The following is a 13962-nucleotide window of genomic DNA, read 5'->3' on the forward strand; positions in this document are numbered from 1 at the left end:
CATAATCAACCCTTATTCTTAAACTGACCTCTGTCCCAGTCTTGCCTTGCTGCTATAACTACGGCACATTTTGTTTCTGAAAATAAAAAAGGACTACTAGACCACTCTTAAAATATATATATTTCATTTTCTTTGCCTTTGTACAATAAAATAATTGCTGCACAAACTTCAGTGAGTATATCAGATTACAGATGAGTGCAAACCCAAAGTTTTTCAGAACTGCAAAGATCTGGTTTTGTTTACAGTGACATTCATCCTGGTGTATTTTTGGGATCATAATAGCTGTACTTTATCAGATGCTGACTGTGCTTACAGTCCTTTCATTTCACACCAGGGCTGAGAGATTCTTGCCTACCATTCCCAGATGGAGGTATCTATGTCTGCATGCTTCCCATTCATTGTTGCAACTTCTGGAAAGTCATCACAGCAGCAGGTTGGCTAGGTTGAAAAGGAAAAGATTTTACATGCAATTGCCTTCTCTTGCAGGAGGAGACCAAGAACGGATGACAGCTAACCATGAGACATATCTTCTTATGGCCAGCACACAGAATGACATGGAGGACTGGGTAAAAACCATTCACAGGGTTATATGGGCACCCTTTGGAGGAGGTGAGTTTACGGAAAGAAATACCAAAAATACTAAGAGAAAAAGTAATGCCTGGCTTGCTTTGTTGTGAGTTTAGGTCCCAGCTGAAGACTCCTAGTGAAGAAAAGGAGTCTAGAATGAGCCAGATACTTAACATATTTTAAAGTATGTCACTCTCAGGGTGTAAGTACGCATTGCAGTTCTCGTGTGCTAACACTAAAAAATGTAAGGTGGTATTAAATTTTGCATGTGCTATGAGCAGTTGCATGTTAAGGGTCAATACCCTCTCTAGTAGGCACAGCTTTGACTTGTCACTAGGGCTAGGAACAAAAATTACACGTACACCAGTATAAGTGACTGGAAACTGATTCAAAATCTATAAGAACAGAAGTTCAGTGCTGATAAACCACTTTCAAAATGGCTGAAAGCAGAGTAAGATAAACCTGCATGGATGTAGTATCAGATTTAATTGATTTAGGTTAAATCGGTTTACTGAACTTCTGCCCCAGATCCCCTCCAGGTTCAAGTTAACTCGCAGTCCCCTATCATTCCACAATGCTTTGCACCTCCCCTACAGATCCCCCTCACAGGGTGGGCAGGATAGCCTTGGCCCAAACTGTCTGCTCCAGCCAAGCAAGGAGGTGTGATCTAGCGCCCCTGGCTTCTGGTCTGGGCCATTGCAGGCACGTACCTGAATTTCTGGAATCAAAACTGGATGTCTGTGTGACAGGAGGCCAAGTCAAGATCAGATCTTAACGTTGGCCTGCCCCTGTGTTTAGGGCAGTCTGCCCTGCCTCATCTGCCATGACTTGCTGGTTAATAAAACGGATGTAAGGTGCAGGAGGCTGCCCATTTAGTGCCCCAGTGCCGAGGGCATTATACACAGCTGTGATCTTCCCTTGCCATGTCACATGCCTTGCAGATGGCATCATAAGTTGTAATAGTTCCAGCCCATGGTTTGGGCAAACTCTGTACCTTGTAGGGCCCCTAACATTCAGCTTATACACTCTACCCTTCCCAGGGCCTCTTTCATACCACTCTCTCTCTCACAGGGCCTCTTTTAACCTACCCTGCTCCATGAGTGGTCCCCTTGGACCATCAGGCTTAACTACTCTCATTCTGGCCAGTTCACACACAGCTCTTCAGGTAGCTCAAATAACCCTACTCTATGTGGACTGGCCTTCTGCCTCACACTGGGCTGACTCCCCCCTCCAGCAGGCAACTTCACACATTCACATTCTTATGGGGGTTGGCCTTTATGCTGCCCTTCAGGCCACCTCTACAGCCCTACTCAGCACACCCCCAGTGCAGCCCTTCAGATCACCCTTGCAACCCTACTCTACACCCCTAATGCACAGTCTTTCAGGCTGTAATGGCTCACTCTACTATGTGCGGGCCACCATACTGACTTCTGCTTCTTCACCCAGGGCCACTCTATCTCTCTGCCCCCCTCACTGGGGCCTCCAGGGTCTTACACCGCATGGGGCGCAGATGTCTGGAGACATGTCTAGCCCCTTTGCCTGTCCCTACATTAGGGTATCCCACCAGGATGTGGGGGCTGGTGTTATAAGGCACCCCTACATGCCTTTCACTAGGGAGGCAACTAGCCTGGCATTTCTGGGGAACTACCCCACCATGGGTAATCCTACCAGGCCACCCTTCCCCAGCAGGGTGTAGTTTTTGGTCATACCCAGAACCAGGAGCCTTTTGTCATCCCCATAGCTCCTGCCCTTACCTCCTTAAAGTGGCAGGCACCAAAGGTGCTTTGCCATAGTCTGTTCACTTGCTTATCAGTTCAGTCTAAACAGCTTAGACTAACCTGCAAAGACTGAACCGATTCATCCTCAGACTTTTTGACTGTCTGTACTTAGCCTAGAGAGCTGGTGAGCAGGACCATAGCTAGGAGCTGCCAAGTCTGTCCCTTGACTGCCTGATTTTCTAGCAGTTCCCTGATTGACCCCTCTGCCCTGCCTTCCAGCAGCTCCCCACTTATGTGCCATCCAACACCCCCACCATGGCTCCCCATTCACCCACAGATGCACAGCTCTCTCTGGTTCTTTCTCAGTCCAGGGCTGTAGAGTTTGGGTGATAGATTGTCTGGAGGGCTGGGGGTTAGGGAACTGTGAGCAGGGCATCCTGGGACCAACCAATTGCTGGTATTGACCCTGTGGAGCAGATTGATGTTATTGTAATGTGAGTTGCCCAACACCACCTGGAGATAATCCTCTCCTGAAGAGGCATAATTCTGAGGTACTCAAAAAGCCCCTGAACTCATCTTTTCCTGCCTTAATGCTCAGACACTCCAGTCTTAATATAATTTAACCCATGGGAAAGGTAATGCCTAACAACACCCTCACTTTGGCCAGAATGATAGAGATTTCAAGAGAAATTATTTGATGAAGTCAGTTTTCAAATACAGGGACAACTCAGAGAAGGATAATTCTTTATGGTTGCATGCAATAACATTACTAAGGCAACCAACACGGCTACAACCTAAACCCCTGCATAATATTACTAAAACATTTTGCTTTATTTCTGTACTACCTTTTGGTGCAACCTACTGTTGTGGTTCAGTAGTAGAATCCTTGTGTGCCATGCGGGACAGCTGCATTGAATTCCTGGATGCGCATATAAGTACTGCCATTGAGGCACCAAATGTCTGGACTTGGTCTGGTCTTTGGATTCTGTCTCAGTGCTCTAAGGAGGGGATGGAAGGTCTGGGCACCCTCCACTGCTCTATACGTCTGCCTAGTCGTATGTGTTAAAGGTTCTGGTGACCTCTCACGCATGCACCATGATCCAGAAGGATTGTCAGTTGCCTACTAATAACTTTCCATGCAAGGATTTCAACACACCTTACAGAGATACATAATTGCACTTCTGTGAAGAAAGGAACTATTATCTCTATGTTACAGAAGGTGGAACTGGAGCATGAAGATCCCAGAAGTTGAGGCTAGAACTCAAAAATTCTGCACTCCTGATCCTGTCCTTTGACAACATGTATTTCACTTTAAAAAGCCTAGTTCCTTGCCCACTGATGGAAACATTCTTATAAAGAAACCAAATGAAAAATATAGGATGGCATATTGTGCCTGTTTGGATGTCTGTCTGCTTCCCAGTGTTACTGTTTATAAGCAAACTGCTGTGAGTGCACCCCTAAAGCCAGTCCTGGGGCTCTGTGCTCTTTTTTCCACACTGAACAGCTGTTGTATTTACTGCAGTGAAAAAGAACATATTTAATGCACATGCTGGATTCATTCTTCTTGCTTTATCCTAGCAAGAGGAGACTTTTAGGAAAAACAATCTGTATATTTTATACAATATTTTTGTTATGTACATTGGGAGAGGGATTAAAGAAAAATGAATGCAATGGTTGATACATGATCCATTGATTGTCAACCAGTATTGTCACAGTCACACCCTCTCAGCAGGTCTCACAGCTGGTTTAGTGGTAGTGTCCTTCATTTATAGAGAGCCAAGCCTTGATGTTTACTTTAGAGTGGTACTAGCCAGGAAAGGTTGGCAGTAGTGGTCCCATAAACTACAATAGCTGAGGCTGTTACTTTATATAATATTAAGTGCATTGCACCCTGCTGTAAAGCCTGTTGTAATATTTAGATGCAACTGTGTAGTATGGTATGGATAATTCTCTTTTGGTTGGCAAATCTGAAACAGCAAATAGCTCTGCTTCATTTTAACAGCATAACAGCATTGCCATGAAGGCATTTCATCTCAAGTCAATAGCTGACTTGAGAATTGGGGTGGGTCGGGATGGGATGGGACTTGTATATAATTTGAGCTAGATGGCCCTTGATGTCCCATCCAACCTTGTGGATCTGTCTATGATTATTATTTTTGTCTGGAAAATAAAAGCTGTTTAATTGTATGGCTTCTTCAGGCATTTAGCCCCATTTTCAAAAATCGGCAATAATTTCACCATCAGCCCAGAGCATCTGTATTTAAACAAGGTAATTTCTGATTCGTCAATAGTGTTGTTTGCTTGTGGAAAAAAAAATATCTGGCACTTTATCAGGAATGCTCATGTTGATTTGCAACAGAAAAGAGTGGCTACTATTGCTAAAAACTGCTTTTACTGACTGAAATTCACCAATGACTTACCTACTTTTTGAATTGATTCAGTTTAAATAACTTATAAGTATGTTATAATATTGGATTTCTTGGACAAATGTGTTTCCTGTAAAATAAGTTGTTCTAGTGGGCTTGAAAACCCACTTGAAAACATGAGAAGAGACTGGGGGCTGATTGTAGCACAGAGGGTGGTATTGAGCATATCAAACTTTACTGATTTTTAGAAGGCCTGTTATAAAATTGATATGTCTTGGCAGGAGGTCTGACAGTTATTGGGAGATAGAAAAGTGTCTTGTAGCAGGAGAGATTTAAGAATTGTGCTTCCAAAGACTTCCTTATTATTTAGTCTAATTGTATTTTCCCTATTTAAGTCTCAAATTTAATTAAGTTAGCTGTTTGGGATTATTAGAAGGCCTAGTGAGGCCTGTCTGTTTTATGGTTATACATACTGTCATGACCCAATGATTGTGTGCGCGCTTCAGCACTGCAGAATTATTTCCCGCCACATGGAGCTTTCTTTGCACGGTGCAATTCTCAGCTGCAGAGAGAACCCCAGTGCAAAGAGTTCCCGCCACACACATGCAAATTCGTACACCATTATTGGCTGTTTCTAAATGATTCCCACGTGGCGGCCAGGGCATGGGTTTGCTGGTGAGGACTCCACAACCATCTCGTGGGGACTCTGAGCACGCGGCAGAGTAATAGAAACTTTGTGTGTGTCTCAGAGGAGTTCAGCAGCCTGATCAACCACCACCCTCTTCCCGTCTCGTTCGTTAAATTCTTCTTAAGACGTATCTACGGTTTTTTGTGCGCTCGTCAAGGGTATCCAGAGCTCTGTCGTGTTTGTTTAGCGGAGCCTAGCAAACTCCGCTCGTGTGTCTTCGGTGGAGCCTAGCAAACTCCGCTTGTGTTTGTCTGTAACTGCAACTCAAGAAAGTTTTTCCTGCCTGCACCGCAACCACCTACAGTGTAAGTAAAACAATCTTTAATTAACCGCTATGAGTCCGTGCCTAATTCTAGTCTGCCGTGCAAAAGTACCTGCCCTACCGTTGCGGGCTCCCGGCCACAGCCCACCGCGCGCCTCCGAAAGCCTCGGACCGCTCCCGGCCTGCACACATACATGAACATATGTATATTTTTATTTCCCCTTTGTAAATGATATCAGAACCAATGTGAAATGACCATAATTTATGGATAAGGGAACATATCATTATTATTGGACTTTGCTATTTTTGTGTTCTGTATATATGGTATAGATATATGAGACTTCACAGGAAAGTAAGGACCAAGGTTCTGATGGTGTTGATCACCTTGACTTCAGTGGAAATATGCTGATTTAAACCAGCTGAGAATATGTCGGTCTATGCTCCTAGAAGTTGATAATATATTTTATTTAGATTTAAACCATTAAAAAGTCTATGACAGGAAAAAAAAAAAAACAGATACAGGAAACAAAATAACTCAGCCTGACAATTTAATCAAAACCAAGGTGTCCATTTTACCCATGCTGTCTGAAGCTTCAAACTAGATGCAGTAATCCATGCTAGTGTGATCTCACACAAATTTTGCACTTTTGGATGTTGAAAGTAAATTTCCCTTAGAATGATCAGTCCTTTTTAGGTATTTATAAGCAGATGTATATGTATTCCACAAGTGTCTGTGCATGTCTGTAATGTCTGTGTGTGTCCTGCAAAGCTACTCAAATTTAGGGTCTGCCTGGTGGTGGAAATGGCATTCCAGTCACAAAGCAAATAGATCTATAAATGATTAACCAGAGCATTAAATTGTTGCTTGTTAACTTGTACTTGGAAGGGGTGGGGAGGGGAAGGGAATCAGTGAAGGTGTTCAGTGCAAGATTCTTTTCTAACCCAAAGAGGAAGGGTACTAAGAACATTCTTAAAAAAAAAAAGAAAGAAAGAAAATACGAGGGCATTTAATGCTTGTTTGCACATGAAATTCCTTTCCCAATTAAATTTAAACGTTTTTTTTTAAAGAAAGTAATGACTTGAGCTTTGATTGCAGAGCTTGAAAACAGGAATAAAGTGAAGGAAGGGAATAGTAGCGGGGGGGGGGGGGGGGGAAGTCACAGCAGCATTTTAACAGGGGATAGGAGGAGGGCTGGAACCTCCTATGAGACCAAGAGCACTGAGACCTGCTGCTTAAGCTGCCACACGTGACAACAGCTTGAAGTCAACTCAAAGTCAACAACAGAAAAAAAAAAAAAAAAGAAAGAAATCAATGTTGCGGCAGCTCCCTCCTTTAGATTGTTTTGCTTGCACCTGCTGCATGCGGCTGGCTGAGCAGAAGGCAGCAGCAGCTCTGAAACACTCTGATGAGAACAGTGGGAAAGGGAAGAGACGAGCACGACATCCCCTTCGCGGAAGCGTGCATTCTGCAGTCCATCCCAAGAATCTTTCCAGCAAGGAAGCAGCACTGCTGTATCTGACATGTCTCTAACACAGGAACCTCTGGTAGTTTGAAGGCAAAAAAAAAAAAAAAAGCCCAAGGAAGAAACCTACAAGGACATCAGGAAAGGGAGATGGCTACATAAAGGGCTCTTTGAAAATAATCCATTCTGGACAGCTCCATTTGGGTGAAGGTGCCTTTATAAAGATTCCCTCTTTGCACAGATAAAAGGAGCCAGCAAGGAGTATCCTGGATAATTCTTCAGGGGACCTTTTTGTCATTGTTTGCATTTTTTCCCTCATACATCGCTATGTGCTGACCTTTTCCAATGGAATTTGAATCCCCTGCTACTCCACCCACAGTTCCAGCTGAGAGGAAGAGCTCTTTCCTCCCCACCCCCCCATCACAACTCCTTCTTTCCTCCTGCAGACACTTCTATTTGAATAGAAGATATATCTTTTCGCTGACATTCTTTTGTTGTGACAGGGCATAACAGTTGTCTCACCTCAGGAAATAAAGGAAAAAGAGCAAAGGAATTAGAAAGACGGAAAGAAATTGTCCCCAGAGGAGAACTGAAGCAGGAAAGATAACATTAAAAATATTAAAACTCTACAAAGATCTAGAAGATCCCAAATCTTCAAGCTTTAGAAGAAAAATGTACTATAAAAAGCTCCCAAAGAGCCCATAACAATGAACAGTCATGGTGTTTCATCTGGCTGCAGCTTTTAAAAGAAAGCTTTGAGGGTGAAACTGGGGCCCTGGCCTATATGATGCCTGAAGATAAAAATGCTGGGGTCCGCACATCAGGTGCCTTAGCATCAGCTCCTTTCATTCCTAAAACTACCTATAGGAGAATTAAACGGTGTTTTAGTTTTCGAAAAGGTAGGTACAATCTGTCACTGTGTTCTGCTTTGCTTTTAAAGCCTGTTATTCTGCATTGTGAAGGAGGCTGTGTATTGGGTACAAATGAGCCTTCCAAAACAAAGGGCATGAAACAATGAAGACATCAACATTCCATGAATGATTTACTCATTTTTTGTTCACTTATTGGTGGTTGGAAAGCTTAACATTTTATCCTCTGTCTGATCACCCATGAATGGGCTGTGTGAGGTGGTATGAGACAATTATTTTGTGGTTCCTCAGAACAATCCCAAAGCGAAAATCAGTGAAAGGAGAGAGACAGTTTAACTAGTGATGACCTGATTTAGCTTCCAGATTGGTAAAATAAGACACAAGAGTCTGATTTATACTTTTGGTTGCATGGGGGCCTGCCGGGGGGGAGTGGGGGTGTGGAAGAGAGGGAAGAGGAAACAAGACAATTGCATGTGTCCAGAGGATCAAATCCTTACATCCAAAGACATCTGATAGACTGAAGTGGATTCCCTCATCATAAATTGTCCTGTTGCATATGATTGCCTTGCTTTGTATCATCCTGTTCTTCTGCAGCTTGCACTCAGTTCCACCCCACTGCAGAGACATTGTTAAAGTCAGTTCTCATCTGCATTGCACATAATGCTACTGAAATAAAGTATGACAGTTATGGGAGTAAGGCAGGCTTTTGAATATATCAGCAGGTAGTGCTTGAAGACAAAACAGTCAGCTCAGCTACAAGAAATATTAAGGGAGATGGAGGTGAGTAAACAAATTTGTTTACTCCGCTTTCTGATGAGAGTAAACTAACTTTGTCTTTCAGGACTCTGCGAAGAAGCCTATAACAGTCACGTGCTGGTTCTAAGAAGCATGTCTGAAAGGGGGAATGAAAATAAAGGGCCAAATTCTCATCTCCATTCAGAGTGGCAATAAATGGCCTTGCACAAGGGCTGATCTCTACTTTGCTCCTCCAATAGGATGAAGTTGAAGTTGCAAGGTGGTGGGATACTGGATCTAGCCCTTGTTTCCCCATACTCTGCAGAGCCTCTGTCTGTGTTCTTACCTTTTACTTTGCTATCCTTTCTTGGACTACCCCTTGGTGCTTCCACATAGAAATGACCTGCAATGTTTCAATCACCCTCAGCATATGCAGGTTGCAAGGTATTCTAGGTTATCAACCCAGCAGATCCAGTGTTAATATGGCATCTCTGTTGCCTTTTAGGGTTATCTACACTGGCAAATGTTAACAGAATGTAACCTTACAGGAGGAAGCAGTGTTAGTTAGCTAAAGTATTTTCGAAACCATACAGACAATTGGTTGATGCCCTAGCAACTCCCATTGACCTCAGTTGGAAAGGCTAGTGTTCAGTGCCTCTGGGAATCAGGTCAAGAGAGGACATATATGGTTATGTGCCAAATGTATGTGCTAATGTATCTGTTGGTGCAAACTACTCTGTAGCTCTCCATCTCCTTCACAGGCACTTAACTATTTCAGGAATGTTTAGAATTTGAGAAAAAGATTAAGAGATTAATTTCCAGACAGTTGACTATTTTTGACTGTGTGCTGCCACAGGCTTCTCACAGAGAAACAGGATTTCCAGCTGTTTGGTTTGGGGTTTGTTTGGTTTTTTTCCTTGGTTTTTTTTTTTCACATACATGTTTCAACACAAGTTCTGAAAGCTTGAGAGAAATCAATGTATTCATCAGCATAAGACAGATGCAGCTGGAGAACTTGCCATTATTCTGCTGTTTTCAGTGTTGCACTTGTTTTAGTTGCACTATGTTACAGACTCTCTCAAAAGAAATAACATGGAACAGTATGGGTCAGATTTTCAGAATTCTGTGAACATGTTAAAGTTACCCCCATATAGCACTTACAAGCACTCCCCATAGGCAAAACTTACTGAATTTAGTGTCCAATGTTAGGGCTTTATTACACGTTGCACTGTGAGCTACACAGGCGTTGATCGATGTTATTGCTAGCTTAAATTTGGAGCAGTCATGTTCAGGCCAGCAGGGGCCTGGAGAACTTAACAGTAAGAATTTCTTCCCCTCCCCTCCATCCCATTCCAGGCTTCCTTGCTGCCCTCTCCCCGCCCCGGACTTCCTACCTCCTCCGCTTACTTGTGGTTGCCAGTGCTGTCTGTCCCAGAGGAAGCAAGCAGGGAAGGGTTAACATGCCTGCCCAGCCCCTGCTGGTGCTGCCAGGCTGCCAAACTGCTGTTCTTCTCTAGACCAAATGAGTCCAGAGAGCAGCAGAGAAGGTGGCCAGAGAGGCAAGTTAACACTTCCCTGCCTGCTCCCCCAGGACAGTGTGGGCAGCCACAAGTAAGCATGGGGGGAAGGGCAATGAGTGGGGATCTGGGGTGCTGGGGAGAGAGGACAGGGGAGCAGTGGGTCTTATCCAGGCTAGCAGGGGAGGAAGGGGTGTTTAGAGTAAGATGCAGCTTCAAGTGGCTACACCTTTAGTATATAACATGAGCTGGGTAACTTGGTGGCTAGATTTGAAGCTAGCCACATCATACGTGTGCCTTAACCATGCTAGCTCTGAGGAGGATCTGTGACCAAAAGCACCTGTAGAACCCAGTCAGGACTGAGGCATGGACATGGCAAAATGTAGTCTGCCAAAAATACTAGCACTGGGAAAAATAAAATGCAAGTAAGTATTATCAACAATTCCTTTCCACTAGTATCTTCAAGTGGCAGTTTCCCTTAAGAATCATGGTGGAAGCAAGTCTTGAAAAGGAATGTGAAGGACAGAGAGGGTAGTGCCTCCTAGAAAGGCTAGGACAGAGGGGGTGCTCCATATCTAAATGCCAGCACAAAAGAAAGTAGTTAAGAGACAAGAGGGGAAACCTTTGGCTTGAACATGGCTTCTTCAGTGGAACAGAGTTGAGAACTTCCAGGTTAGGAGAGAAGCAACGACAAATGGAGAAAGTTTTTGGAGGCTGAAGTATGAATTTTTGCCAGAGGCACATTATTGGGCCTGATATAATCTGATGTGACACCCTGCAATATTTTTTATATTACCTTTCTGTCAAGTCCTTAGCTACATCTCCTTTTTTTCCATACAGTTCATTCTCTGCAAGTGGCAACCTCTAGGACCTAATTATCCTAACAGTAATATTCCATATGCACCTGTGTATAACTCCAGGGTAGATGTCTCATCTGTGCCCATTATGTTAATTGTGTGTTGAAGGAGTGCTTGAAGCTAGAAGGGTCTGAATCACACCGGAACAAACTGCTACTACTAAGGTTCCTATGGCTTTTTTAACTTGCGGAAGAGAAATTACAAACTAATGTAGATAATAAAGCAGTACCATTTACCCTTGAGCAAATCAAGGTGGTGTTTAGTCTGGGGACAGAGAGAGAGAAGGATGTTAGGAAATACTCATTTAAAGATCAGTTTCAAGTGTTCCATGGAACTTTTGCCCATTCCTGTATATTACTTGAAGCCTTTTGCTGTGTGTTCTAATACTAGAAATACCTTCACCTGATTTATCTCACTATTTTCCATCTTAATTCATTTCTGGTTTAAAGATGAGATTTACTTAAAATAAGTAAAGCCAGATTGAAAACTCATGTAAATTCCTTTGATGGCCATATAATCATAGAACATTATGGTTGGATAGGACCTGAGGAGGTCATTTAGTCCAACCCCCTGCTTAAAACAGGACCATCCCCAAATAGATCATCCCAGCCAAGGCTTTGTCTAGCTGGGTGTTAAAAACCTCTAAGGATAGAAATTCCACAACCTCTCTGGGTAACCTGTTCCAGTGCTTTACTACCTTCCTAGTGAGAGAGCTTTTAGTAATGTCTAACCTAAACTTTCTGTGCTGCAGCTCAAGACCACTGCTTCTTGTTCTATCATCTGCCACCACTGAGAACAACCTAGCTCCATCCTCTTCAAAATCACACTTCAGGTAGTTGAAGGCTATTATTAAATGCCCTCTCAGTTTTCTCTCCTGTAAACTAAATAAGCCCAGTTCCCTCAGCCTTTCCTCATAAGTCATGTGCACCAGTCCCCTAACCATTTTTGTTGCCCTCCGCTGGACTCTCTCCAATTGGTCCACATCTTTTTTGTAGTGAGGGGGCAGGTGGGGACGGGCAAAACCGGACACAGTATTCCAGATGTGGCCTCACCAGTGCTAAATAGAGGGGAATAATCACTACCCTCGACCTGCTGGGTACCCTTCTACTAATGCAGCTCAGCATGCCGTTAGCTGCCTTCACAACAAGGGTGCACTGTTGGCTGATGTTCAGCTTAGTATCCACTGAAACCCCCAGGTTCTTTTCTGCAGAGTTGCTTAGCCAGTTGGTCCCCAGTTTGTACTAGTGCATGGGATTTTTCTGACCTAACTTTGCACTTGTCTTTATTGAACCTCATGAGATTTCTTTTGGCCCATTCCTCCAATTTGTTAAGGTCTCTGTGAATCCTAGCCCTGCCCTCCAGCATATCTACTATTCCCCCCAGCTTTGTGTCATCTACAAACTTGCTGAGGGTGCACTCTATGCCATCTTCCAGATCATTGATGAGTTTACTGAACAAGACAGGTCCAAGACCAAACTGGGGCATTCCACTTGATACTAGCTGCAAACTAGACATTGAGCCATTTATTGCTACCCTTTAAGCCTGATGATCCAGACAGTTTTCTGTTCACCTTACAGTCCATTCATCCAACCCATACTTCCTTAGCTTACTTGCGAGAATGTTGTGGGAGACCATACCAAAAGCCTTGCTAAAGTCAAGGCATATCGCATCCACTAGTCTCCCCACATCAACAGAGCCAGTTCTCTCATCAAAGAAGGCAATCAGGTTGGTCAGGCATGATTTGCCTTTGGTGAATCCATGCTGACTGTTCCTGATCAGTGGTCACCTTATCCTCCTACAAGTGCTTAGAAATGGATTCCTTGATGACCTGCTCCATGATTTTTTCAGGAACTTAGGTGAGGCTGTAGTTCCCTGGATCCTCCTTCTTCCCTTTCTTTAAGATGGGCACTATATTTGCCCTTTTCCAATCATGCGGGACCTCTCCTGGCCACCACAAGCTTTCAAAAATAAAGGCCAGTGGCTCTGCAGTCACATCAGCTGACTCCTTCAGCAGCCTCAGGTGCACCACATCCAGCCTGATGTATTTGTACACATCCAGCTTTTCTGAAGAGTCCCTAACCTGTTCTTTCACCACTGTTAGCTGCTCACCTCCTCCCCAAATTGTGCTGCCAGGTGTAGTAGTCTTGGAAATGGCCTTGCCTGTGAAGATTAAGGTAAACAAGGCATTGAATACTTCAGCTTTTTCCACATTTGTAACTAGGTTGCCTCCCCCATTCAGTAAGGGACCCACACTTCAGTGATCTTCCTCTTGTTGCTGACATACTTGTAGAGACCCTTCTTGTTATTCTTCACACCCCTTGCTAGCTGCAACTCCAATTGTGCTTTGGCCTTCCTAATTTCATCTCTGTATGCTATCTCTTAAACTCCTCCCTAGTTTTTTGTCCAAGTTTCCACTTCTTTTAAGCTTCCTTTTTGTGTTTTAGATCACTGAAGACTTCCCTGCTAAGCCAAGCTGGTCTTCTGCCATGCTTGCTACTCTTCCTGTGCATTGGGATGGTTCTGTTGGCTACAAATGTCCAACTCGGGATCCTTAAAATTCTAATTTATTAGGCGGATTGAAACACTGTAATCATAAACCTTGGGGCTGCTCCCCACACGCACACACACACACACACACAGTAGCAGGCTACAGAGTCAGGTATACCTATCCTACAAGCACTGGAGTCTGTCACTGAGGCTTCTTTCAGCGTGGTGTTATCTTCCAGAAGGGGGTCGCCAGCTGGTCCTTCTGGCTGGACAGGTCTGGTCGAGTTGGAGATCAAGAGGGTGCCACTGAGGGTCACTGTTCACTGCCTTTTATCTGTCCCTGGCAGACTTTGGTGACTTCCCAGTTTTCAGGTTTGCCCAATCCAGGGGTCATTGACCCTCGTGGGACTTCCCCCCCCCCCCCGGTGGCGCC

The 13962-nt window shown here is 43.9% G+C and overlaps 1 protein-coding gene across 6 annotated transcripts in view; it reads left to right on the forward strand.

Moving 5' to 3' along the window:
- Nucleotides 1–490: 490 nt before the first annotated feature.
- Nucleotides 491–13962, forward strand: part of ARHGAP24 (Rho GTPase activating protein 24) — an 81930-nt gene continuing 68458 nt past the window's right edge. For 2 of the 6 annotated variants that reach the window (XM_025197296.1, XM_006018079.3), the window contains exon 1: nucleotides 491–609. In XM_025197296.1, coding sequence (XP_025053081.1) covers nucleotides 504–609 — 106 coding nt within the window. In that variant the 5' untranslated portion in view covers nucleotides 491–503. Of the gene's footprint in view, nucleotides 610–6784; nucleotides 7964–8774; nucleotides 8949–9815; nucleotides 10280–13962 lie in introns of those variants that run through there. The other 4 variants (XM_025197295.1, XM_006018078.3, XM_025197297.1 and 1 more) reach the window with 3 other exon arrangements.

This window comes from Alligator sinensis, unplaced genomic scaffold, assembly GCF_000455745.1.
Source record: "Alligator sinensis unplaced genomic scaffold, ASM45574v1 scaffold125_1, whole genome shotgun sequence".
NCBI classification, from domain to species: Eukaryota; Metazoa; Chordata; order Crocodylia; family Alligatoridae; genus Alligator; species Alligator sinensis.